The following is a 26,567-nucleotide window of genomic DNA, read 5'->3' on the forward strand; positions in this document are numbered from 1 at the left end:
TAAGTATGGGCTACTTACAGATAGTGGAGGATAGGCTCCAGGTTCACACTGGTCTACCCAGAGGAACAGGAACAGACACACAAGAAATACCATCAGGGAGTTCAGTGCGTGTGCAGGCCTTTGAAAGAAAGAAAGAAAGAAAGAAAGAAAGAAAGAAAGAAAGAAAGAAAGAAAGAAAGAAATACAAACAATATAAAACAATACTTAGGTTTTTTTTACATTAGCCCACTTTTTTCAATATTACGCCTATAAAGAAATAAGTTCTGTCACTTGTATTATTTCAAACTGGATCTTACCTCGATGAAAGCGTGGCACACACCTTGCGCGCAAAGAAGCAAATGAAACAGCCTGACAGGTTTTTTCTTGCATTATTTATAGAAGCTCTTGGTTACGCATGTTCTGCATTAGATTCTGCATAGAACGGGAAAGCAAGGTGTCGAAACTTTTCCATTCCGGGCATTCCACAGCTGGTGGGTTGAGATTCTCTAGAAGCTCAGAGACATCATATCAAATCATACCAATAACATATTCTTGACCACCTCAGGTCAGAGATGCTTTTCCTCTGTATGGGGCTGGGGGGTGGGTGCGTGCGTGCAACTTGGGGGGAGGGGGGCAAAAGTATTTGCCAGTGCCAGTGGAACATTCTGACGCTTAATTGAAAACATCTGTGGACCAGTCAAAACATAACAGATTTTAAGCGTGACCGGTAGGTTACTGGAATTATTGATTTGACCGAAACATGACAGATTTCTTGATGCAAAACCTCCATCCCCTCTGACTCTGAATTTGGGGAGGAAAAGCCATTGGCTTGGAGCGCATCAGGAAGTCCAAAACCGCTACGTTAGCAAAGGAGGGGCGGCGGAATAACTGGATGTGAGGAAAGAGAAAAATACAACGATCAACCTTTGAACCGCTTTCCTCCGTATCCTCATGGTAAGTCACAAGACACAAACTATACTTCAAAGGACACTTGGTGGGCACAAAGCGGGGAATGCACTTGGAAATAATAACTTGAACAGAACCGCGTATTCACGGTGCAAAAAAAGTTGGCGTGCCGCTTGTCTGTTCCGTCTCGCACTATCCTTTCCTCCGCGAAGTGTCTGGTTTGTATTGTTCTATTGTGCATAGTTGTATTGTTCTATTGTGCATAGTTGTCAATTTGACACCCTGTAGGCTACGTGTGCATGGTCTTCGCTCTGAAAGAAATTGTGTTACAAACACCTGACAAGTGTGTTTCTCTGATGTGTATTTTTGTGGTACATTTGGTAATAGTCTGCACTACTGTATTCTGATAGTCTGCACTATTCCGAATTTTAGCGTTGTTTTAATAACCAATCGTGAACGTTGTAGGCTGTAGTTCGCGTACATTCATTGCATGCAGCAAAGTGTTTGTTTGCAAGTGGGAGATTTTGAAACCTGAAAGTCCACTGGTAGCCTACTCTTGAAATGCCCAGTAGCACTAACTCATTTTAGGGTACCCTGTTGGAGAGGGTGGTTCATGACGTGTAGCCTGCTGTACTGTATGTTTGTGTCCTCAGGATTCCTCAGACAGTGACATGTCATCCGTGCATTTTAACCCTGGGCTGGACGTGAAAGAGGCGAACGGGTGAGAGCTGCACTCTGTTCCAAAAGACAATAACCTGTACCAAACACATCTCAATTTTTAACAAATAAAGTGTTGTCATCTCATGTCTATCTTCAAGGTCTTACCTTGAGCCCAACATGGACAGGGGCGAATTATGACTCCATGGGGCCCTTGGCCAGTGGCCAGACAGCAGGAAAGCCCCCTCCCCCCTCCATGGATGTTGCTCATTTAAAAAATCTTAAGCGTTTATTTAGAGACCCTATATTGTTGGGGGCTTCGGATGTTTGTCCCCTGAGAAACTTTGAAAATATATGGGTCGAAAGTGGGATTTTAACACAATATGAGAATGGAAATGTAGGGGCTTAAGGGCCCCTTGACTCTTGGGGCCCCTGGGCCTTGGCCCGGTAGGCCCTTGCAGTAATCCATCCCTTTCCATGGACACACAGGAATGGCAGTGGCCCTGGTTACATGGGACATTTAATTCCAAAATAGATCAATTTGATTCAGAATAAAACTTAATTCTACTTTGAAAACATCATGTAAACATTTCGCAATGTGGAATGAAGTGAACGTGCAATGTGGGACTATTTAATTCAGAATTAAAAACATAATTTAAACGAGGTTCTTGTCATGTCAAAATCTGTTGCCTTTCTACTTGCAGGGGGCCAGACACGGAGGCCCAGGTCAAGATCGACGATGGCAAGGAGGAAAATGATGAGCCGGACACCTTGTACAAGTAAGCTACCTTTCTCTTCTATTCTCCACATGGCCCATTTAGCTTGTTATCTTGTTCATCAGAAGAGAATCAAATCAAACACTTGACCCACATTTACCAGGCAGCATGGCCAAAGGGGTCAATTGATCACCAAGCTCAGCCAACAGAGAGACAGCGAAAAAAACAGTTGTGTGTGTGTGTGTGTGTGTGTGTGCGCGTGTGTGTGCGCGCACATGCGTGCGTGCGTGCGCGCGAGATGAGGGAAACATGAAGAGTTCTAATTTATTGCTATATTGAATTCATTGACACTTAAGTTAAATTGGTGTATAGCTTTTTAGCAATATATTGCTTCTCTCTGTATTTCATATTCACCAAGGGTTAAATAATATGTTAATCTTCATCATTAATCTTATTTATGTGCATAAAAGAGCGTAGTTGTTGGCTTGCTGAGAATGCCGGTGTTGCATTCCCTGGATGGTGATCTTACCTGTTCAAGTTCAACTTGATGCTACAGTACTTGTCTGGGTCACATGATATGGCGCAGGGGGTCGAACCAACCTCCCATCCTCCTCCATTGTGTATAGCCCATGTCCTAAACGTCAGGAAGGGCAGTACATGTTTGATTAATGTCACAGCAAGTTTTTTGAGTAGAGATACTTCATTCATCCCCAAGAAAATTCAGGTGTCCAGCAGCACACATGCTCATTGCTCAAAGCCACGTATCCCATATATCCGTAGACGTACACGTCTTGCACATTTACTCATCTCCACATAATGTATGTCCTGTAGTTAATGCAGGGCCTGGGATGAACTGTGGATAATGGGGAGCATTGTGCAGTGCAGTGCAGTGTAGTGTAGTGTACGGTATGGATAGGCACAGGCACTCTTGATGAACCAGAAACATCCCAGACTATAAACACAGGTCACTGTGTGATTACCGGTGTGTGTATTACGCAGAGTGTAAACACAGTAACTGTGAGATTAGTGTTGTGTATACTAGTCTGTCTGCTGAATCCTAGACTGAGACCTGATGTCGGAGCGCAGGGGGTGTCTGGTGTTGAGTCATACTATCAGGGCTTGACACTGGCACCTGCAAACCGGCCAAATGCTGGTAAAACTTGGCTGTGGCTGGTAACAATTTCAGTGTCACTAGCCAATTTGGCAGGTAGCTCATTCTATGATATGATATTTATCATAATAGCGTATATTCTGCATTTTTCCCCTTGTGTATCAATTGTTTTTATTTAAGTTCAAGAAAAAGCTCAGTTACACAGTTTTTATTTGGTTGTTTTATTTCCATGTTGAAACCCATGCACTCATCTTCTTGCTTTAAGCACATCATCTTCTGAGGTTAGATGTACAGCATCATGATTTTAAAAAGATGTGGCTAGTAGAATAGCTGGATGGCTATTGACTCAGGAAAACCACTAGCCACAGTGGCCGGCAATCGAAAAAGTTAATGTCAAGCCCTGCTTACCATGCATGCCATTGTCAGGCCTTTTCAGTTGGCGGCCCGAGGGCCACATTCGGCCTTGGCACAGTACACATGTGGCCCAGACGAGGCCCTAGTAAGCAGTATACATTGACATAGCGGAAACCCATTATTTTCTTGTGAATCTCCTGCTTGTCCTGTGCATTGAACTTTCAATGTGGTTAAGTTTTAGGTTAGAGGAATATGTTTGAAAATTGTTAGTAGACCACTGATTTGAAGTGTCATTATCATGCTAGTGATGGCTAATGAAATTCTAATTGAATAACCCTGATGTACATGTTTCTACATGAAGTTTAACACTGCGCATAACTTGCCTCTCCCTCTTTCCCATCCAGCCATGTTCGAAAGAAGATCGCTCCTTTTGTGATGTCTTTTGGCTTCCGGTAAATGTTTCTCATCTGTTCCTGAAAATATCTGCATCATTTTCCTCTTTTAAATGTTTTAATTTTTTTACGTAGATGATTCATAATCATGCATGTCAAATATTATTCTGTAACATTCACTGCGACTGCAGAACTTGTACCTTTCTATGTGGTTTTGTTGTGCGTCTACTCTACAACCCCTCCCATTAAAATGTTATCAGTGTGGGTGTCAGCCCTGTAATGCAACATCACGGGTCTCACATATCCCTCCTCCGCAGGGTGATTAGTATTGTTATGAGTGTCAGTGTAAGCTCTGTGAGTCATTATCATATTGTGTGCACTTTTAAGACAAAGCTTGTGTCATCTCATACTGTGTATAATGACAATAAGGGATTTGTTTTCTTGATTTTATCCTAAACCTAATTTCCCTCTTCTTCTTCTTCTTAATCATGTATTGTTATATTCCTCCACATCTTCCTCCTGCTCCTATTTGTTAGGGCGATTGGTGTTTAGTAATGGCGTGAGTAAGCACCACCTTCCTCCATCTTGTGGGTATTCCAAGAACATGGTTAAGTGATAAACCTGGCCAAGTTAACCTACAGGGAAGTGGTAAACCTGCTAATATATAGCCCACAGATGTCATTTAGATGAGAAAATGAGGACTCCGGGCCCTTCTATTAGATGATTTACCACCACTCACTCAAGGTTAACTCAAACTGGTTTGCCACGGCACCAGGTTCTTGGAACACTCCCTTTGTGAGGGTGTTTGGTATTGGTATTAGTGTCGGTGTGACCTTTGTGAGTAAACCTTGCACCCCTCCTTCTCCTCTTCTTGGTTGTCAGGGTGTTTGGTGTGGTGCTGATCATCGTGGACATCTGTCTGGTGGTGGCGGACCTGGCCATCCCCCTGGAGAGCAGAGCGGGCATAGGGGACGCCCTGGAGGCTCTCTCCCTCTCCATCTCCATCTTCTTCCTGGTGGACGTGCTGCTCAGGGTCTACGTGGAGGGGTGAGTAGAGTTCAGTAGAGTAGAGGGCAGCGTAGAGACCGTAGGATTGAGTAGAGTTCAGTAGAGTAGAGAGCCGCGCAGAGACCGAAGGGTTGAGTAGAGTAAAGTAGAGAGTAAGAGGGATGAGTAGAGTAAAGTAGAGAGTAAGAGGGGTGAGTAGAGTAAAGTAGACTAGAGGGCAGCGTAGAGACCGTAGGGGTGAGTAGAGTTAAGTAGAGTAGAGGGCAGCGTAGAGACCGTAGGGGTGAGTAGAGTTAAGTAGAGTAGAGGGCAGCGTAGAGACCGTAGGGTTGAGTAGAGTTCAGTAGAGTAGAGGGCAGCGTAGAGACCGAAGGGGTGAGTAGAGTAGAGTAGAGTAGAGAGTAAGAGGGATGAGTAGAGTAAAGTAGAAAGTAAGAGGGTTGAGTAGAGTAAAGTAGAGACCAGAGGGGTGAGTAGAGTAAAGTAGAGTAGAGTAGAGTAGAGAGTAAAAGGGGTGAGTAGAGTAAAGTAGAGAGTAAAAGGGATGAGTAGAGTAAAGTAGAGAGCCGCGTAGAGACCAGAGGGGTGAGTAGAGTAGAGTAGAGTAGAGTAGAGTTGAGTAGAGTAAAGTAGAGAGTAAGAGGGGTGAGTAGAGTAAAGTAGAGTAGAGTAAAGTAGAGGCCGTAGGGTTGAGTAGAGTAGAGTAAAGTAGAGACCAGAGGGGTGAGTAGAGTAAAGTAGAGTAGAGTAGAGTTGAGTAGAGTAAAGTAGAGAGTAAGAGGGGTGAGTAGAGTAGAGTAGAGTAGAGAGTAGAGGGGTGAGTATAGTAAACTAGAGAGCCGCGTAGAGACTGGAGGCAGAGAGGTTCTCTGAATATGATGAGACGGCTCACTCAATACTTTTCCAGGTGGCACTACACTCAAGGGCCGCCAACGGAGGAGTGCAGACTCCATTCAGAATGAATAGGCTGCACTCGCTCGACAGCACCCTTGGGTGAACTGCAGGCATGGGTCGACTAGTGAGTGGGATGGCTGTTTTTAGGCCGGCTGTGCCGGAGGTGTGTGTAGAGTAAAGTAGAGAGCCGCTAAGAGACAGGAGGGGTGAGGATCTGAATAGAGTAGAGTAGAGATGTTATTTATTTAGAAGATATTTTATTTATATAGAATAAGATGAAGTTGTCCAGCAATGTGTGCGTGTAACGGATGCCAACTAGAGGAGTTTGGTGTAGAACCTCTGGGACGTGACGGGTTCGAGCCCTGAGTACCGAACTATCACAGGATCACCTCAATTACACTGGTGCCGTGACCCGGGATGGGAGTGAGGTTTAGGGGGGTGAGTGTAACGGATGCCAACTAGTAAAACCTCCCTCCCAAAGCCTCATTCTGGGCAGTCATGGGCAGTCATGGGTGAGCGGTTAGGGCGTCAGACTTGCATCCCAGAGGTTGCCGGTTCGAATCCCGACCCACCAGGTTGGTGGGGGGAGTAATCAACCAGTGCTCTCCCCCATCCTCCTCCATGACTGAGGTACCCTGAGCATGGTACCGTCCCACCGCACTGCTCCCCATGGGGCGCCACTGAGGGCTGCCCCCTTGCACGGGTGAGGCATAAATGCAATTTCGTTGTGTGCAGTGTGCAGTGTTCACTTGTGTGCTGTGGAGTGCTGTGTCACAATGACAATGGGAGTTGGAGTTTCCCAATAGGCTTTCACTTTCACTTCAGTGTCTGTAGTGCTGAGCTGTCGGTCTGGGCCTTTAGCTCAGCGGTATGGTGCTGTGCCTCCCTCCCATGCCCGAACTGGGGTGAGTTTCTCAAAAGAGAAGTTGTTAGCCTGTTAGCAACTTCGGTAGTTGCCAATGGGAAAATGCATTGAAAACAACAAAGTAGCTGATGTAGTTAGCAACTTTGGTTTTGAGAAATTCACCCCAGGGTTGACTGGTAGGTGAGAGGCCAAGTGGCGAACTATCCCCACAGTTACATACGTCATACATCACATCTCTGCCAGAAATGAGGGGTCCGTCAGCCTATCCTTTCATTTTCACACATTGATTGCCCATCTTTACATTGTTCATTGAGGCACATTTCTGATCAGCCAATCACATGGTGGCACATGGTGGTCGAGATGATCTGATGCAGTTCAAACTCAGCATCATAATGGGGAAGAACATGGCATGGCTGTTGGTGCCGAAAGGGCTTGATTTGAGTATTTCAGAAAATACTGACGTACTGGGATATTCACACACAACCAGCTCTAGGGTTTACAAATAATGGTCCGAAAAAGAGAAAAATTATATTGAGCGACGGTTCTGTGGACAAAAATGCATTGTTGATGGCAGAGGTCCAAGGAGAATGGTCAGACTGGTTTGAGCTGATACAAAGGCAACATTAAGTCAAATAACCACTCATTACAACCAAGGTATGCATACGACTATCTCTGATTACACAGCACATCAAATATTGAGGCAAATGGGCTACAGCAGTAGAAAACCACATTTGGTGCCACTCCTGTCAGCTAAGAGCAGGAAAATGAGACAACAATTTGCACAGGCTCACCATGAACGACACTGAAAGATCAGAAAAATGTTGCCTAGTCTGATGAGTCTTGATATGTACTGCAACACTCAAGTGGAATAGTCAGAATTTGGTGTCAACAGCATGAAAACATGGATGGACCCTGCCTTACATCAACGTTTCAGGCTGGAGATATAATGGCACAATCTGGGCCAATTAGTACCAAATTATCTTTGCTGGATGCCACAGCCTACTCGAGTATTGTCGCAAGCAGTTAAGGCAGTTCTGAAGGCTAGAGGGGGTCCAACCTAGCCTCGCGAGCCATCCTACGTACTTCCGCCAAAGGATTGGCTCCACTACTGTAGTCTGGCCGTGCTTCTCTGTGGAGTGCTTGGAGCAGTAGAATTTTGATTGCAACGCCGCCGCCCCCCCCCCCAGAAAACAGCCAATAATCGAATACGCCCCCCACGTGGGGACGAAAGGGGGAGAATGCTCGTGACAATGACGTACACATCTGCGCCAGAGCCATTGGTCTGCGCTATGTTGTTGTTGAGTAACTGCCAGCGATTGGGTGAGAGGTGTCCAATAATTTAATCGCTTCAGAGCAAACAAATGCCAGACCATAAATACAAAATGAAATGGTAGTATTATGGGATGGTCAGGACCAGGCTAGGTCCAACCCAGCAGTAGAGAGGTGTTCCTAATAAAGTGGCCAGTGAGTGTATATGTATATGCATATGTAAGGAAGTTCTCTTCGGACGCTGTTAAGCAATATCATAGTTTGTGTCGCCATGGTGGTGAGGGCAGCAGTGTGGAAGGGCAGAAAGAGGCAAATGTGTTGACTCAGGCCCTTGTCCTCCAGTCGCCACCACAGGAAGTGCTGCACAGGAAATGTGGTCTTGCGTCAGGCAGCCATTCCCATAATATTCGGCTGACATGCTTTTAACACGAGCTTTGCCTCAGCTCATTTTTGAGAGACGATTAAACATACCTCAGCAAAAAAAGGCTTAAGCTTAACATCACAAAAAAATACAACTCCAGGCCCTACCGTTACTTAACAGCTGGGCACTCAGCTGCTAGGCGGCCCACCCGGGTTCGATTCCGGCCCGGGTCCTTTGCCAACCCTTCCCCATCTCTCTCTCCCAAACGTTTCCTGTCTCTCTTTTAAGCTGTCCTGTCACTAATACAGTGAAAGTGAAAGCCCATTGGGAAACTCCAACTCCCATTGTCATTGTGACACAGCACTCCACAGCACACAAGTGAACACTGCACACTGCACACAACGAAATTGCATTTATGCCTCACCCGTGCAAGGGGGCAGCCCTCAGTGGCGCCCCATGGGGAGCAGTGCGGTGGGACGGTACCATGCTCAGGGTACCTCAGTCATGGAGGAGGATGGGGGAAAGTACTGGTTGATTATTCCCCCCACCAACCTGGCGGGTCGGGAGTCGAACCGGCAACCTCTGGGATGCAAGTCTGACGCCCTAACCACTCACCCATGACTGCCCATGTAATACAGTTCAAAAGACCAAAGAAATATCTTTAAAAAATATGACTCAAGACAACAGGCTCCTAAAATGATTGACAATGTTTGTAATGGTGTCTCTAGGTTATGTAGGGAAATTCACAAATTATAAGCTACAGTGAATATGATGTGTCATTTTTCAACATCAAACATTCAGAAAGATTGCTTGTGTTTTGTGCAAAGGGAAAAGAAGGTGACACACGGATGTCTATTTTCTATTTTATTTTTTCAGTGCAGTAAGACTAACGTTTCGACATGCGTCTTCATCAGAGTCCGCATGTCGAAACGTTAGTCTTACTGCACTGAAAAAATAAAATTACAGAAGATAGACATCCGTGTGGCACCAGATTCTTTTCCCTTTGCACTTATTATTTAGTCCTGCTCTGGTTGCACCGGATTGTCAAATTAGAAGCGCGGAGGGCATATTTCCTTTGTTTTTACAAATTGCTTGTGTTTTCTGTCACAGGTTCCATGTGTACTTCAGCTCCAAGTTGAATATCGTGGACGCCGTCATAGTGGTGGTGACCCTGATCATCACCATGATCTACGCCCTGTCTGACTTCTCTGGAGCCAGCCTCATACCAAGGTAGCTTCAGCACTGTTTTAATCCATTTTGTCCTAAGCCCTTTTTGGGAAAGGGTGCCCTCTGCCTATTAAATCCTAATATCTCAGCCTCCGAAGCACATACAAACATGAAATAGGTTACATTACAAAATCTAGAACCATCATTTTGCACTAGTATAGTGTTCATTCAGCTCTAACACACCCACATTTTTCATAAAACAGCTCAAATATCAGGAACCTGAATGCAGCGTATATGTGTCTCCAGGACACAATGGGTTAATGTCTTCTCTTCATAGGCCTCTCTCAACTAGACAAGCTCACCCCAGAGCCATGGCATTCAGGGGTGCATTTCTCGAAACCAAAGTTGCTAAGTATGTTTGCTGCTTTGTTGTTTGCAATGCAATCTCCCATTGACAATTTCCCAAATTGTGAACTAGCTAACAACTATGCTTTTGAGAAACGCAGCCCAGAGTTCCAGGGGTACCCGGAAGTATTACTTCAATGTAGAAAGCAACAGTGCCCGGAAGCAAATATCTGAACTAGCCATTGGCTCATTTATGATTCATTCATTAAAATTCACGGACAATATGTAAATCTACGAAATACGACCTATTCTGTACCACAATTTTTGCCATAGAAATCAATAGAATTGGGCGGGATTTTGTGCTTCTAGGCGGGTTTTGAGCATTTTTTGGACTGGAAATCATCAGCCTCATCTGGCAACCCTGCTTCGCATGATACCGGAGGCAGATCTAGGGGGCAGATAGTCAATGGGGGAGTCATTATTAGGCTCGTTCGTGACGAAGCAGTAAGATTTTTGCTAGGCAGTGGGCATGCACACTTTGCCAGTTTGATGCATTGTGGTAAGAAAATTCTAACCAGAATGCATCAAACTGGCAAAGTGCGCATGCCCACTGCCTAGCAAAAATCTTACTGCGTCGTCACGAACGAGCCTATTGTTTTCCACCATTGCCTGACTCTACCTCAACAGGGTAGTTCCAAAGAGTACCACGCACTGATGAAGGCTTGATAGCCGAAACGTGTTTGCTTTTTGGACATGGTGGTAATATAAATAAATAATGAGACGCAGTTTGTGAGTGCAGATTTTTCTTCCTTAAGTTGATACATTTTATCGCGCACCCAAAGACTTTCGTTTTTCTAAGAAGTTGAGCGCGTCCTTTGCCAAAACTTAGTTCCAAAGATTACCTCTAGCGGTTTTGTCAATATTGCACCTTACGCACATGTCTGTGTACTTTGTGTCAGGTGTTGTCCTGCGTGCAAAATTGACATAAAATACACATGGCCACGCATTCATGTACATGTATCCTGCTGCATGCATGTCCCGGCCCTTGCTCTAGTGGTAATATTTTTATCATCTCTTTTAAAGCACGTTAAATGATGGCATGTATAAATACTTTTACGTTTTTCCAACAGAGTGTTCAACTTCCTGAAGATGTTGAGGATCATCATTCTAGTGAGAGTGTTCCGCCTGGCCTCTCAGAAGCAGGAACTGGAGAAGGTTACCAGGAGAATGGTGAGTTCCATTCCAATTTAGAACGCTGGTTATCAGGATGACTTCTGATGACTACACTACTACATTAGCCTTGAAAATCTTAGACGATGCACCCCACCCCCTTTTCTTTGAGTACTCCCCCCTCCCGTCTGAACTTGCATAGATATAAATTACCCTTTTTAAAAAACAAATACAGGTTATCCTTTGTGACTAGAAGCATCAAACTTTTAATGAGTTAAGTTCAGAGTTTTCAAGATTTGATGATTTTGGGTGACATTGCATTGGTGGAAGAAATTTTGCGACTTTTTCCTTCTTCACAAATGAGAATTTTCAAACCTGCACAGGTGTCAGAAAACAAACGGCGTTATCAGAAGGATGGCTTCGACCTGGACCTCACCTATGTCACAGGTTGGTGTCCTTTCCACGTGCTGGCCTCAGGAGGGCAGCGTTGTGCTGAATGCTCAGGAGTAGAGTAGAGGACTTTAATTAATACAGAGGGAAATGAAAGTGTCTGAGAGCTGACATAAATACACAAATACAAAACGCACACAAAGTCCTAATAAACATTACCGGTATTTCACATTGTAGTAAACATATAGCACACATTTGAGTACAGAAATTAGCCTTGCCTCAGTTCACATACACACACACTCTCACCTCGTTTCAGAAGTGAATGGTTCTCACTCACTATTGCTGTATGTTTCCTCCCAGACCGAGTCATTGCGATGTCATTCCCGTCTTCAGGGAAGCAGTCTTTGTACAGGAATCCAATCAAAGTAAGTCATTTCACTGAGAATGGCCTTGTTTATGTGAGACATTTAATTCAGAATTAACTCAATTTAATCTTGAATAAACCTTAATTCCACTTTTAAGACCGTACGTAAACACTTCATCGTGTCATTGTCTGTACTCCTATGACGGAATTGGAGGGCTAACTAATGGGTAAAAGGCATGAATATACTTTCTGCAGGAAACGTGTGCATATTTCACTAGTGTGCACTAGTTGCCATGCGGTTTTTTTATGTCAATTTTGGTTATTTGTCCGCGAGATGATGGTGCGTACTAGTGTTATGACAGTTCTGCAAGTATGCACACTTGCTTCAAATCCGGTTGTGCATGTATGTAAGGTCAGACAGCAAGCATATTCATGCCTTGAGATATTCATGCTCTTTTTAAGAAAAAATAAATGTAAATCATATTTGATTGAATGCAAATCAGACTTAATGCAGCATTGTCCCACATTGCTATTAAAATGCTCACTGTAGTTGCATTCCTCAATAATCTGTGTAATGGGAAGTTTAGCGATGCTTGTCCATATTTTTTTCAGGAAGTGGCAAGATTTCTTGACGCCAAACATCTGGACCATTATAAAGTGTACAACCTCTGCAGTAAGTGAACACATCACCTCCGGTGATTTGACATGCACATGCTGTACCCCAAGCCAGCTCATGGCAGTAGCTCGTTTTTCCACCCTAGTTTATTTATTTATTTCTTAACCTGAATTTATCCTGAACCAGCTTTGTAGTATAGGCCCATGCTGTGTTAAGTTAATAGGCAAATCATCTAATACAAAAGCTTTTAATAGAAGACTCCAGGCTCTTCTATTAGATGATTTACAGCTTAACTTAACCTTAACTTATCCTGAACCAGCTTTGTAGTATAGGCCCCAATTGTTTGTACTACAAAGCTGGTTCAGGAGTAAATCAGGTTAAGTTAAGAGGTAAATCATCTAATAGAAGAGCCTGGAGTCCTAGATTAGATGATTTACCTCTTAACCTGGTTTACTCCTGAACCAGCGTTGTAGTATATGCCCCTGATAGTAATAGCACGTGTTTGCCTCCTGATAGTAGCATTCTTTTGACCTCCGCAGGTGAAAAGGCCTACGATCCGCAGAACTTCCACTACCGTGTGGAGCGGGTGATGATTGACGACCACAATGTGCCCTCTCTAGAGTAAGAGCCTGCTTTTAATAGCTATGTCTTTATGGTAGGGCAGGGCCGGTCAATGTGCCAATCTTGATTTCTAATTGCAATTAAATTAAATGAGGCCTTGAGATTTTTTTTTTGTCTTAAACCGAGTGGTCTGCATATCTAATCAAGTCCTGTCCCGTCTCTGCATTTGAACAGTTGATTGATCTTTCACATGGTAAAACACGTTGGCAATTTCATTCACAGGTGCCAGTGAAGGGATTCTGGTGTACTATTTTAAATGTAAAATTTTGGGGATTATGCGTCATGTCATTACACCCAGGACCTGGATTAGATTACACCCAGGACCTGGATTAGATTCCAAACAGAGGTCATTTCCTGACCTTTCTCCATCTCTCTCCCCACACATTTCCTTTCTCTCTCTAACTAACTGTCCTGTCTGAATAATAAGTTATATTATATTAAGGTATAAAAGAATTTAATAGCAATGGTAATGGTTCATATTGTTTAAAAGTAGTGCAATAAAATACGGATATTTTCCCTAACATGATGATGAATAACCGCTGTTACAATATTCATCATAATATCACACCACCCCACACACTTCACCCTACTACCATCTGACCGCAGATACAGGTGCATTCACGTCCACACCAGCGGACTAAGGGACAGCTTCTTTCCTCAAGCCATCAGGAAGCTTAACTCCAATAGAGCACTATAGATAATGAACCATTCCTTCACTTATCTCTTTTTTTTATCAACCTGCCTTTTTTATGCAAATACTTTTTAATTTTTTTAAAAACTTTTAAAACTTCTACGTTTTTCTATTTGGAACTGTCTGAACAAAACAATCTTTTCTTAAATTCTTAAATTCATGAGCACATGACAATAAATTTCTTGTATCCTTGTAATATTTATGATTGTCATTTTACCAATATGCGTGCAGCCCTAGGTGATGGTTGAGTCGTCGGTCTGAGTGTTTAACTCATAGCAGCATCTCTCGCTCTCCTGTTTGTCTCTCCCAGAGACATGCTGAAATACACGGCCAATGTGAGGGAGTGGATGTCGGAAGACTCCAGAAACGTCATTGCCATTCACTGCAAAGGAGGGAAAGGTGAGGAAGCTTTCATATGAAATCTTTTGAATCTTTTTTTTGTTGTTTAAGAAAAAGGAAAATAAACATGAATGTCTTTTAAAACAATGAAACTATTCAGGTATTACGTTTGATATTCTAGCAGTCAGTTTTCAATTAAATGGATAATCTAGAACAGGGGTGTCGAACTCATTGCAGTTCAGGCCATATACAGCCTATTTGATCTCAAGTGGGTCGGACCAGTTAGCCTGGTTCACACCAGACGGTGTGTGTGTAGCTTGTCGCTCTGCTCCGCCAGGGGGCGCCAAAGCTACACATACACCGTCTGGTGTGAACCAGGCTACGGACCAGTGACGTAATTGCGAAATATCGTAAATGTCTGCAGCTTCATATTGGAATCGCGTTGCTAGTCTCGAGGTGGATGACAGTGGGTATTGTACTATATCAGGAGCATTGGCTGTAAATGGTGACCAAAAAATACATGGGTTCTCAAGTTTCAAAAACCTGAACTCTTAGACAACTGCAGCAAATGTTGTAATGGGCTAGAGATTTACTTTTTATTTTGACATGCTTAGTTTTTTTTGTCTGGGGCTGGAGTGAACCATCTGGCGGGCCACATCAGGCCCCCTGGCCTTATGTTTGACACCCCTAAACTTTAGAAAAAAAGAGGTATCACACACCAATAAGTCTTTCTTGAGGTGCTGGCTTCCTGAGCATATAAATGTTAAAGAAAAAGAAAAGAATGCCGCACACTCTGCTCCATGTTTTAATGGTGAAGTGACGTTTCGGCCGTCTGGCCTTCTTCAAACTTACTTTGACACCCCTAAACTGTCAAACTGTCAAGAGCAAGTACAGCTTTGCATAGGGATTGAGCATGTCGAATACAACTCATTTTCCCCTGACATGAAGTCAAGCCTGTTAGATTTGATGGAGATCTTGTCTTGTCTTTTCTCTAGGTCGTACAGGTACTCTCGTCTGCACCTGGCTGATTGACAGTGACCAGTTTGAGAGTGCTCAGGTAGGGAATGAGGAAATCTGTGCACCCTTTTTTATAGGGCTGTACGATTATGGCCAAGGCGATTATCCCGATTATTTTGATCAATATTGTAATCACGATTATTAATGATAATTCTTTTTCATGTATGTATTATTATTTTGTCACTGTTGAACAAATGAACATGAACCATTGGATGCAGAAGTCTGATGCAAAAGAACATTCCACACTACAGAGTGTGCTTGCAGTACTCGTTAACTCGTACAGCTTTAAAGGGACACTGTGTGAGATTTTTAGTTGTTTATTTCCAGAATTCATGCTGCCCATTCACTAATGTTACCTTTTTCATGAATACTTACCACCAGCATCAAATTCTAAGTATTCATAATGACTGGAAAAATTGCACTTTTCATACATGAAAAGGGGGATCTTATCCGTGGTCCACCATTTTGAATTTCCAAAAATAGCCATTTTTAGCTGCAGAAATGACTGTACTTGGACCATAGTAGAAAATATTTGTTTAATACTTAGTAAACTTTCATGTAAAGATCAAATTTGGCAATAGGCAGCCCAATTTCAACAAGCAGCATAGTTGCAGTACCTTTTTTGACCATTTCCTGCACAGTGTCCCTTTAATGAAACCTCAACTCAACTAAATGCAGTAGAGCAAAATTTGGCTACCAAAGTATAGTTTTAGGTGTGTGTGTGTGTCTGTGTCTGTGTCTGTGTGTGTGTGTGTGTGTGTGTGTGTGTGTGTGTGTGTGTGTGTGTGTGTGTGTGTGTGTGTGTGTGTGTGTGTGTGTGTGTGTGTGTGTGTGTGTGTGTGTGTGTGTGTTTTGTATGTATTTGAATGTGTAATCTCTTTTTAAATCTTCATTAATTGCTATCTGAACAAGCAAGGACTGCTGAAGTCCATTACACTTGATACAATGACGCATAAGATATTCTATTCATATATATTTAATTCTATTCTATTCTATTGGTGTTCTTGCAGGAGAGTCTGGACTACTTTGGAGAACGCAGGACGGACAAGAGCATGAGTTCTAAGTTTCAGGGTGTGGAGACACCATCCCAGGTAGACAATTTATTTGCATGGTGTTGTGAGAGCATCTCTGCGAAGATTGCTCAGTTACTTAAATAAAAATCTGATCGGATTCTGACTCCTTGACATAATGACACATAACAAGTTTAGGCAAGAAAGGCAAGCACCCCTCACTTCATAATGCCATTCCATGTCCCTTCACTACCTCTTGCTCCCTCTAGTGGTGTGGCTATGCAACACCAGAGAGTATGGATTTTGAAGTAACCCGGAATGCATTTCTCGACAGTTTCGTTGCTACCTAAATTAGCAACTTACTAGGTTGCAATGCAATGCAATCTCCCATTGGCAACCTAACTAGTTAGCAACGGTGCTGTCGAGAAACGGGCTCCTGGTCTAATTGAGAAACAAGTATTGGTGGGAGGGGGTGAACTTTGATGGTGTTTGATGGAGTACATCTGACTTTACATGTCAAGACCAAACATCAGCGATTGGGGTAATCTGCTTGTACACTACCGTTCAAAAGTTTGGGGTCACCTTCATTTTACCAGTTATTGTTTTGCAATTCAAGTCGCAGACATCTTTTAAATAGCTTGAAATGGAATAATGGAAAGTACTGAACAGCCAAAAGTGAAAAATGGTTTGATTACCCATAAAATTGGTTAAACTGGACAGAAGAGTGAAATCTAACCAAGCTTTTTCACCCATTTATTACTAGAAATACTTGTTTTAGTCCATTTTTCTACAGACATGTCTTTGGTTTATCAGATAATGCATGGAACTATTGGAAAGCTCAGTGTCTACCCTTTCCAATGGTAGGTGTATGACATTTGTTGAGTTGTCACCTTGTCCACAAATTCAAGTCGAAGCAGCTGCATGATTTTCTAGCCATCAGAATGAACCTACTTATGAATGCACGATCCATTATCTCAGCCATGTTTTAGTGTGCAAGTCAGTGCCATACATTGTTGGAAAGTGTAGATTCTCCTCTTTCAAATGATACAGTATGTATATCATCCGGCATTGTATGGATCGACAGGAGGAGACATCCACTTTTGCATGCATGGGGCTCAAAGAGCTCATTGGGCAATTCTGGACCTCATCTCATCCCGGGAATTAATTTGTAGAACCGCAACTGGCTATTATTAATGCCAAAGGTGTCACTTTCATTAGCACACCTGACTAGACACTACATTAGTAAAGGTACACTTTGATTAGTCAAAAGTTAGTGATACATTTTGGTCTATTTTATGCATTGTATATCCATTCAACAGTTACTTTTTCCAATATCAAATTGCTTATTTGTTGCATGCATTAATTTCAGGGAACAATAACTCTATACACTGATTTTATACCAGAACTGAAATTGAAAAGGAATAAGTTAAACTGTCAGAAAGAAGTATTGTGGGAGGAAAGTGTGGTGACCCCAAACTTTTGACCGGTAGTGTATGTCATCTGCTTCATTGTTCCGCCCCTCCCTCTCCCTGTTCGCTGATTGTCCGATTCTCTGACAACAACACTAATTTTCTCCCAGAAGACCTGGCCCAGATAGCCTGGTAAACCAGCGCCACCTGCTGGACGCTGAACATTTTTCATTTAAATTAAGACATCCAATACATTTAGGCTGGTTTATCAGGCTATGGCCCAGACGAAATGTGGAGGGAGATGTACATTGACTGGAGCTTTACAGACGTAAAGACCAGGCAAAATTTTTGGATTGTGTTAAGATTTTTATGTGTGTGTGTGTGTGTGTGTGTGTGTGTGTGTGTGTGCGCGTGTGCGTGTGTGCGCGCGCGCGTGTGCGTTGCATGTATATGTGTGTGTTGCGTCTTCAGAGCAGGTACGTCGGGTACTATGAGGTGATGAAGACCAAGTTTAAACGCCAGATGCCTCCTGAGAAGTTCATGAGGATACGGAGCTTCCGCATACACTCCATTGCAGGCAAGGGGCACCCAGTCCTGCATCTACACCCAGTGTTGTACCTGAACCAAACATCATCTAGTATAGCAGTCTTTCTCAAAGTGGGGAAGAAGCCCCCCTAGGGGGGCGTGGAGGTATTGGAGGGGGGGTGTGTGAAGTCAGAAGGTTTTTCTTTTTTAATTCTTTTCTGCTTTGCCATTAAGTCAACACATTCACTTTACAATCACAATATATTCATTAATGTATTCACTAATATTTAGAGAACATCATTGGCCATATACAGTCCCAGGAAAAAGTTTGTACACCCTTTGAAATTTCTTACATTTCTGTCAAAATTGATCATAAAACATGGTCTGATCTTCCCGGAAATCTCAAGAAGGAACAACCAGAGTCTGCTTTAATTAATTCCACCCAAACATTTACATGTTATCATATTTTTATTGGTCATAAGGCCATAACATTCACAGGAGAGCAGGGCATAAGTAAGTACACCCTTGCATTAAGTAGGTTTTAACCCTCAGTTAGTTGCAATATCATCAACCAGACTTGTCCTGTTGTTGCAGATCAGATTAACAAAACAATCTGTTTGTATCTTGTCTCCCTCTTCTTTAGAGAACTGCCTCTCGTCAGCAAGGTTTGTGGGATGTCTGGAGTGCATAGCTTTCTTGACTTCATGCCATATAATCTCAATTGTTTTTGTCAGGGCTTTGACTGGGCTATTTCAGAATGTGTATTTCATTATTATGAAGCCATTCTAAAGTCGATTTGCTTCTAAAGTATGGGTTGTTGTCACATTTCAGGACCCATACTCTTGTGTGTTTCAACTGTGTGACAGACTTCCTCACGTTTTTTCTGTAAAATATCACAATAAATTTGAGTTCATTGTTCCACTGATAATAGCAAACTGTCAAGGGCCTGAGGCAGCAAGGAAGCCGAATATAATGATGCTCCCGTCACCATACTCAGAAGAGGAGATGTAACCAAGAGTAGCTAAAAATGGGATTAATTCTGCCAATCTAAAATTAATGGGGTTTCTGACCAAAAAAATATTGCTGCACCTTTGAGGTTTGCGAAAAAGCATTTATATGCTTCATAGAATTACTGCAAAATATTCTGTAGACCAACGTTGAAACCAAAGTTGAATTGTTCAGGGGAACACACAATGTCATGTTTGGAGGAGAACTGGAGAACCACACCTTCACCAAAACATCATCTCCACCTTTGAGTATGGTGGCGGGAGCATCATTATATTCGGCTTCCTTGCTGCCTCAGGCCCTTGACAGTTTGCTATTATCAGTGGAACAATGAACTCAAATTTATTGTGATATTTTACAGAAAAAACGTGAGGAAGTCTGTCACACAGTTGAAACACACAAGAGTATGGGTCCTGAAATGTGACAACAACCCATACTTTAGAAGCAAATCGACTTTAGAATGGCTTCATAATAATGAAATACACATTCTGAAATAGCCCAGTCAAAGCCCTGACAAAAACAATTGAGATTATATGGCATGAAGTCAAGAAAGCTATGCACTCCAGACATCCCACAAACCTTGCTGACGAGAGGCAGTTCTCTAAAGAAGAGGGAGACAAGATACAAACAGATTGTTTTGTTAATCTGATCTGCAACTACAGGACAAGTCTGGTTGATGATATTGCAACTAACTGAGGGTTAAAACCTATTGAATGCTAGGGCGTACTTACTTATGCCTTGCTGTCCTGTGAATGTTTACATCTTATGGCCAATGAAAATATGAAAACTTGTAAATGTTGGGGTTGAATTAGTTAAAGCAGACTCTGGTTGTTCCTTCTTGGGATTTCCGGGAAGATCAGACCATGTTTTATGACCAATTTTAACAGAAAGGTAAGAAATTTCAAAGGGTGTACAAACTTTTTCTTGGGACTGTATGTGTATATTAGGCTCTAATGAACTTTACGAAGGCCTATTTATTTGTATTTTCGTAACCATTTTGCTCGAGGGGGGCGCAGACAGACACCCTTCCTCTGAAGGGGGGAATGGCACGAAAAGTTTGAGAAACACTGTAGTACAATAAGATGAATCAAACCACACCTGGCCAATACAAAGGTGTGCTCAAGTTCGGTCTCCAAAGGGGGCATAGGGTCCAGAAACCCCGGGCCTCACCACTAAGGGGGGCCCCCTACCAATGGCTTTGGATTTCTAAACACCTCAGAGGCCCCATTTGCGATATTTCAGTATTTTTTAAGTAGTTCAGTATTATGCTTAACAGCAAAGTTGGTGTTAAATGCCTTTATTGCCGGTATTTTTTAATCATTAGGTGTGAGGGGGCCTCTGACACATCCCCCCCCCCCCCACAATACCAGTGCTCCGCCCCTGATCAGTACCCAGGGTTGCCAACAAACGCAGACCACTTTGAGTGCATCTTAATATGGGACCTTGCTTCCTCCACTTGCCTCCTCCACTCGCTTCTCGTCATGATGACATCACTGACAACAGCATTATATTTCAATATCTTGCAAAAGCTCAATTGTAGAGTCTTTTTCTCGTTTGCAATTGTTATGGTGAATGAAAAACAGTCCCTCAAAAGTTGTTGTGGCTAGGCTGACAGCTGGGAAACTTTATCGTTTTCTCCACGGAGGAGGGGCCAGGAGGCGGGACGAGGAGACAAGCACAAGTGGAGGAGGCAAGGACACATATTGGGATGCACCCTTGGTCTAGGCGCCCTGAAAAAGAGTGTATTGTGAATGTAATTTCTTAAGTTGATTTTCAAAAATTGTAGACGATTTTTTTTTATTTTGGGGGAAGGGGTGTGTATCATGAAGACCTTCTCTAATCTTATGTACTTGTGCATCAGCTGATTGTTCCAAACATAATTGCTTTGTTAGTAAAAAGAACAATTGTAATGGTTATTTGAAACAATTTTCTGTACATGTCATTTAGACAGGTCTGTAACCATACGTCTTGTGTGTTGTTTGCAGGTGTGGGCAAAGGGAATGCCAGTGATCTCTCCATCAAAATCATTGTGAAGAGAGAGCTCGTGTTCCAGTGCGTGTGTGCCAAGCAGGAGAAATGTGCCGTAAGAGACTGGAGAACTTTGCTGTGGTTATCCTGTAACTTATTTGCATCAATTATTGCACCACTTTGTGTAGTAATTCAGTTAAACAGGGTGTGCATCAGTAGCCTAACCAGTTTAAATCCAGAAATGGAGGATAAATGGGAAGTTCACATGTCACAGATTTGACCAAGGCCTCTGCCATTTCACTGACCTCTCTCTCTCTCTCTCTCTCTCTCTCTCTCTCTCTCTCTCTCTCTCTCTCTCTCTCTCTCTCTCTCTCTCTCTCTCTCTCTCTCTCTCTCTCCTCTGTCTTCCCAAAATCTTACCATCCTACCCAGCAATGACACAAAAGTGCCAAAATATTGCATACAATGTACTTTGCTCACAATGGTTTTGATTATGTAACATCGGATGGACTAATCAAGGGTGTGTGTGTGTGTGTGTCACAGCTTTTCCCAGACACAGGCAGCAATGCAGTAGTCATCAGCTTACAGGACTGCCCCGTTCTCTCGGGAGATGTCAAGGTCATGTTTGAGTCCAGCGCTGTAAGGATCTCTTCATTTTGGCTTTATTTTACTGTATTCAGCGGTGTATGAAAATGGTTTGATTCCATCAGTATTTGCATTGATCTCCATGTAAGGGTCTCTTGTGCAGTGGCAGACGCATGTGATTTTAATTGCATTGTTTGCATATTTTATGTACGTCCATACAGGGTCTCCCGAAAGGATACGAGAATTGCCCGTTCTACTTCTGGTTCAACACTTCGTTTGTTGAGAACAACAAGTAAGAATTGCTTACTTTGATGTATTCATTTAAAGATGCTGTGCAGGAAATGGTCAAAAAAGGTACTGCAACTATGCTGCTCATTGAAACTAGGTTGGCTATTGCCAAATTTGATATTTACATGAAAGTTTACTAAGTAAGGGACTGTACGTTATTTACCGGGGGGGGAGGGCTGGTGCGCTGGAAGTCCGGTCCAAAAAAAAAATCATGGCCCCCCCCTCCACCTCAATTTTTTTTCCCATGGCCCTCCCCCCACTTCAATTTTGTTTTCCCATGGCCCTCCCCCTACAGATAAAAAATATATATATTTCAAATTGGTAGATGAACAACCATCATGAGAACAGTCAGAGTAGCCTACATCAAGGGCGGTTGTCTGCACTATTATGTGCTATCGATATCAGTGGATACCTATGAGAAGCCGCAAGAATCTACCTCTGCGGCTGCATGGGATGCCTTTTAACTCCACTGTCACCAAGACAAATTGCCTTCACTATTTTTTTACGTGTTAAGTGAAAATAATAATAATAATAATAATAATGATAATAAAAACTGCCATTTCAATACCAATGTCCGAGTTGTTACTACTGCTACTGTAAACTACAAAGTGGAGAGAGTTTCCCCACCGTAGCTTCAATATTTCCCTGCTCGACAAGCAGCGCCTTTCACAAGGTACGTTTTACATGTTCAGCACAGTAGCGAAGCCAGGGACGCAGGAACTGGTTTTGACCAGGGGGTGCTGTGAAAAAAAAATCTGTTTTTTAGATGCTATTTCCTGCGTTCTAATCAATTTTAGGGTGAGGAATGGCGAATCACATCTGAATAGCTTCCTCATGTTTTATGTAGCCTAAACAAGGATGGCTAGATTTAACTTTTTTTTCTTTAACATCTCACTTTGACACTATTAATGTTCTTCTTGCGGAAGTGAAACGCGCACCTGATGTGGAGGTGAGGGCTCAAGAGCAAATCGCGCTGCCTTGACAGTTTGTCTCTTCAGCATGGGCAGTGTGCAATGTGTGAAATTAGAAGAAATGCTTTGACTAGGCTATGCGATGCACTCGTGAGAGGTGACCGGGCTTTCAAATAATTTAGATTTTCTTGCAATTGCGACTGTGGATCAGGTGCATCTCGGTCTCCCAGACCGCGCATAAAAGCACGCACGCACACACACAGGCATAGCTCTACCTTCCCGAATGTAATTACACTCTGACGGCCAAAGAGTTCGGGATGTGATCGGAGCAAGAAGTAGGCTAAGCGCCAAAGCAGCTCGAGCCATTGCTGGCTATTGATACAGGGAGAGTGAGAAAGCCACCTTTAGTTTGCATTTAACGTAGGCCATTAAGACGCAATAGGTGGTGGCGGTGCTATATGGTAAAATCAGCAGCAAGAGGCAAAAGGAACAAATAGCCAAAACAGAACCAGTACAACATTCCAAAACATCCAACAATAGCACAGCCATTACACACCGCGGCAATTCAACTTTGACAACTGTGATGATAGACAAGCCAGACACAACATCGGCTGTGCTCTCCTTCAGATTCACCCCATAGCCAACTCCGAGGCTAAGCTAGACTACTTCACCAGCAACAGGCAAGACCTAGCATACCAATACACGCTTCTACGAATCCAATCTCCACAGCAAGAAACAAAAGTCACTTCTTACCTGACACGATGCACAACTTTGGTGACATTCCCTTCTCCCGTCACGCTTTAAATGTAGCCTACATAATTCCTTGCTTAGTTGGTCCGTTTTTGTTCACCAAAGTGATGAGACTTCTCTTCACAACAAGTTAGCTCCTCCAATGGTTTCAAGACCTTATGATGCATGGCCAACACACATCGCCGTTAATACCACTTTTATTACTACCTTGACACCACAAGCTAAACAAAACAAACTCGCGTCACTGCACCGTTCTACCAAAGTACGTCTAGGCCTAGGTACTGTTCTTTCCGGTCTGGTTGGGGTCTTTGAAGTTCTTTGAACACAAATGTAAGCACACGGCGGTGCCAATAAAAAAAAAAACATGGCTTACCAGAGGCTGTGACCACCAGTTGACTACAACACCTCTCCAAAATTCCTCTGGAAATGCCCATCCAATTCGTTGTCAAAACTTCCCAAACTGTTTAGCCCATATAGTTCACATCAGCTAGTTTGATATTTGCTCACGGGCATTTTCTATGATGCTCAATGTTCCTCCGTAGCACTAGCAATCCTACAGTGAAAGAGAGTCAGCGCGGGCAATCTACAGTAGCTGCACCTGATAGTTTTTTTTACTACAGATACACGCTTCAGTGCTATAGTATGCACCGGGACCTTGCATCGCAAAGCGATGTGTTTCAGAACATGTTTTATTATTGTTTAAAAAAATAAATAAAAATAAAATCAAATAATTTTTTTCCATGGCCCTCCCCCTAACTCCGATTTTTTTTGCCATGGCCCTCCCCTCCACCTCATTTTTTTTCATCATGGCCCTCCCCCCCCTACGCACCAGCCCTCCCCCCCGGTAAATTACGAACAGTCCCTAATAAACAAACATTTTCTAGTATGGTTCAAGTAGAGTCTTTTTTGCAGCTAAAAATGGCTATTTTTGGAAATTCAAAATGGCGGACCATGGAGAAGAGCCCCTTTTTCTTGTATAAAAAGTGCAATTTTTCCAGTCATAATGAATACTTAGAATTTGATGCTGGTGGTAAGTATTCATGAAAAAGGTAACAATAGTGAACGGGCAGCATGAATTCTGGAAATAAACAACTAAAAATCTCAAAGAGTTAGCTAGAGAAGAGTCTAGGTTGCTCGCTAGGTTCTGGTGCAACTGGCATGAGGCCTTCAACTTAACAGTAATACATAAAAAAAAATTGCAGTGGAGGCATTGCAGTGGGGGCGTGTGGCATCTGATTTTATTCATTTTTTCCCTAAGGAAATGATTTCCTCGCCAATAAGCCAATACGTTTTAAGCATTATATACATAATTATAAACATTATATTATTAATTGTCATATAGGAAATTAACACACATCTGCATTCCACTGCAGTCCCTCTTTGCTTTATCTCACCAGTCACCTTTCCTTTGATTCTGCACAGCGCCGTCTGCGCAAGTACTGCTGTTGCTTAGGGGGGGCTCGGAAGCATCCAGACCCTCCGAAGGGGGGGAATGATGGGAAAAGTTTGAGAGCCACTGCCTTACCTCAACTCAGGGCAGACAGTATGAAGATCTCTTTTAAACATACCTATGATTTGTCGTACCACACACTCGCCACCAGACACCACAGCCCCACCTTCCTCCTTCATCCCCCCTCCTCTTTCTCCTTTTCAGACTCTTTCTCTCCAGGGAGGAGCTGGACAATCCCCACAAGCCAAAGGTGTGGGACATCTACAAGGAAGACTTTGGTGTGACACTGTCCTTCAGTGATCCTTGAGGAGCTGCTGTGAGCGGGCAGGTCCGCTTGTCCTTCATTCTGAACAGGTCCCTGGGTGCAAATCATCTCCTCAAACTGGTGTCCTCTGACCTCGATGCTTGTTGTTGACAGGCTTAAGTACTACTTAACTGGTTTTGATAAATAGAGCCCAAATAGTACTTAAGTATGAGGTGCCCCATTATACCACATCACTGAAAGTTTATACATGTAGTATTTTTTTGTGGCCAACATACAATATTTATTCTCACACATGCAAATAAAATGATGTGTGATGATGTGAGACCTATTTCTGATATTGTCTAGGGGGGCAGCCCATACTAGTTCATCCCGTCCTGTCTTGTTCCTTGTGGCTTTTTGCCTTGGTGTCGGCCTGCCTCTGTGAAGAAAACAAAGTTTCTCTGCTGTCAAACCTAGGCAGAGTAGCTTTTGGGAGACTTTCCCCCATTCAACACCCCAATTGCAAACAAGATGATCCCCTTTTTAATCAAATTCTGATTTTGTATCTTTACTTCAATACATTGTATAATGTATTACCTGGGCGGATAATCTTCAGTATTGTATAATACTTTGATTATCAATAACGTTGTGCCTTGCATCAGGTCACAAGTGACAGGAAAGGACGGGAGGAACTCATTTGAAACGCACACCCCTGTGTACACACAAGCCTGCTCAAGTCAAGAGTGCTGGGAGGAGAAACGGAAAAAAAGGAAAATGAAGAACCACTCCAGAAAGACTCAGGAGAATATGGGTCATAAGCTCTTAGGACATAGATGTTATTTTTATATACAGTATGAATATTACGCACTCTATATTTTTTGAAAAATAAGTCTACGATTAAGAGTTGAACCTGATTTGACAGTTCGAAGCTGTGGTGTCAGTTACCTGTGAAAAAGGGAAGGATACTTGTTTAATCTGTGAATGTCTGATTTAGGAAATGATGTAAATACAGTATGTACTGACTATTACTATCAAACAATGCATACTTTCTAGAACAGTGGTTCTTAACCTTTTTTTCGTCACGCACCCCCTTACCTGTGACCAAGAGAAGCCGCGCACCCCCAACCCAAACTTCTACACTTCTATATGCCCTAAAAAATGATTTAAGTGATTTATCACAATGATTCTTG

At 42.8% G+C, this 26,567-nt stretch overlaps 2 protein-coding genes across 3 annotated transcripts in view; one reads left to right on the forward strand and one right to left on the reverse strand.

Moving 5' to 3' along the window:
* fgl1b (fibrinogen like 1B) overlaps positions 1-377 on the reverse strand; it is a 6,747-nt gene extending 6,370 nt beyond the window's left edge. Inside the window, exons 1-2 of the mRNA XM_063202346.1 lie at positions 297-377; positions 19-118 (exon numbers count right to left, since the gene is read on the reverse strand). Of these exons, the coding sequence (XP_063058416.1) occupies positions 19-93 (75 nt within the window). The 5' untranslated portion in view covers positions 94-118; positions 297-377. The remainder of the gene's footprint in view (positions 1-18; positions 119-296) is intronic.
* Positions 378-667: 290 nt separating this feature from the next.
* Positions 668-25,722, forward strand: tpte (transmembrane phosphatase with tensin homology). 2 transcript variants are annotated; one of them, XM_063202834.1, is made up of 19 exons: positions 668-933; positions 1,539-1,606; positions 2,247-2,321; positions 4,128-4,175; positions 4,998-5,162; positions 9,623-9,742; positions 11,155-11,254; positions 11,578-11,641; positions 11,945-12,009; positions 12,561-12,621; positions 13,104-13,185; positions 14,187-14,275; positions 15,211-15,272; positions 16,243-16,323; positions 18,123-18,228; positions 21,167-21,264; positions 21,693-21,788; positions 21,956-22,026; positions 25,338-25,722. In XM_063202834.1, the coding sequence occupies exons 1-19, from the start codon at positions 931-933 to the stop codon at positions 25,438-25,440; spliced, it is 1,557 nt and encodes a 518-aa protein (XP_063058904.1). In that variant the 5' UTR covers positions 668-930; the 3' UTR covers positions 25,441-25,722. The 2 variants fall into 2 exon arrangements, with proteins under 2 accessions (XP_063058904.1, XP_063058905.1); XM_063202835.1 differs by lacking the exon at positions 668-933 and adding an exon at positions 985-1,103.
* Positions 25,723-26,567: the final 845 nt, after the last annotated feature.

This window comes from Engraulis encrasicolus, chromosome 7 (assembly GCF_034702125.1).
Source record: "Engraulis encrasicolus isolate BLACKSEA-1 chromosome 7, IST_EnEncr_1.0, whole genome shotgun sequence".
In the NCBI taxonomy this organism is placed as follows: domain Eukaryota; kingdom Metazoa; phylum Chordata; class Actinopteri; order Clupeiformes; family Engraulidae; genus Engraulis; species Engraulis encrasicolus.

Bases quoted from the DNA above. Each gene is read 5' to 3' on its own strand.
- tpte (XM_063202834.1), top strand. The intron at 13,186-14,186 runs GTAAGAGCCTGC...TGTCTCTCCCAG, and splicing joins CACAATGTGCCCTCTCTAGA to AGACATGCTGAAATACACGG. The intron at 16,324-18,122 runs GTAGACAATTTA...TTGCGTCTTCAG, and splicing joins GTGTGGAGACACCATCCCAG to AGCAGGTACGTCGGGTACTA.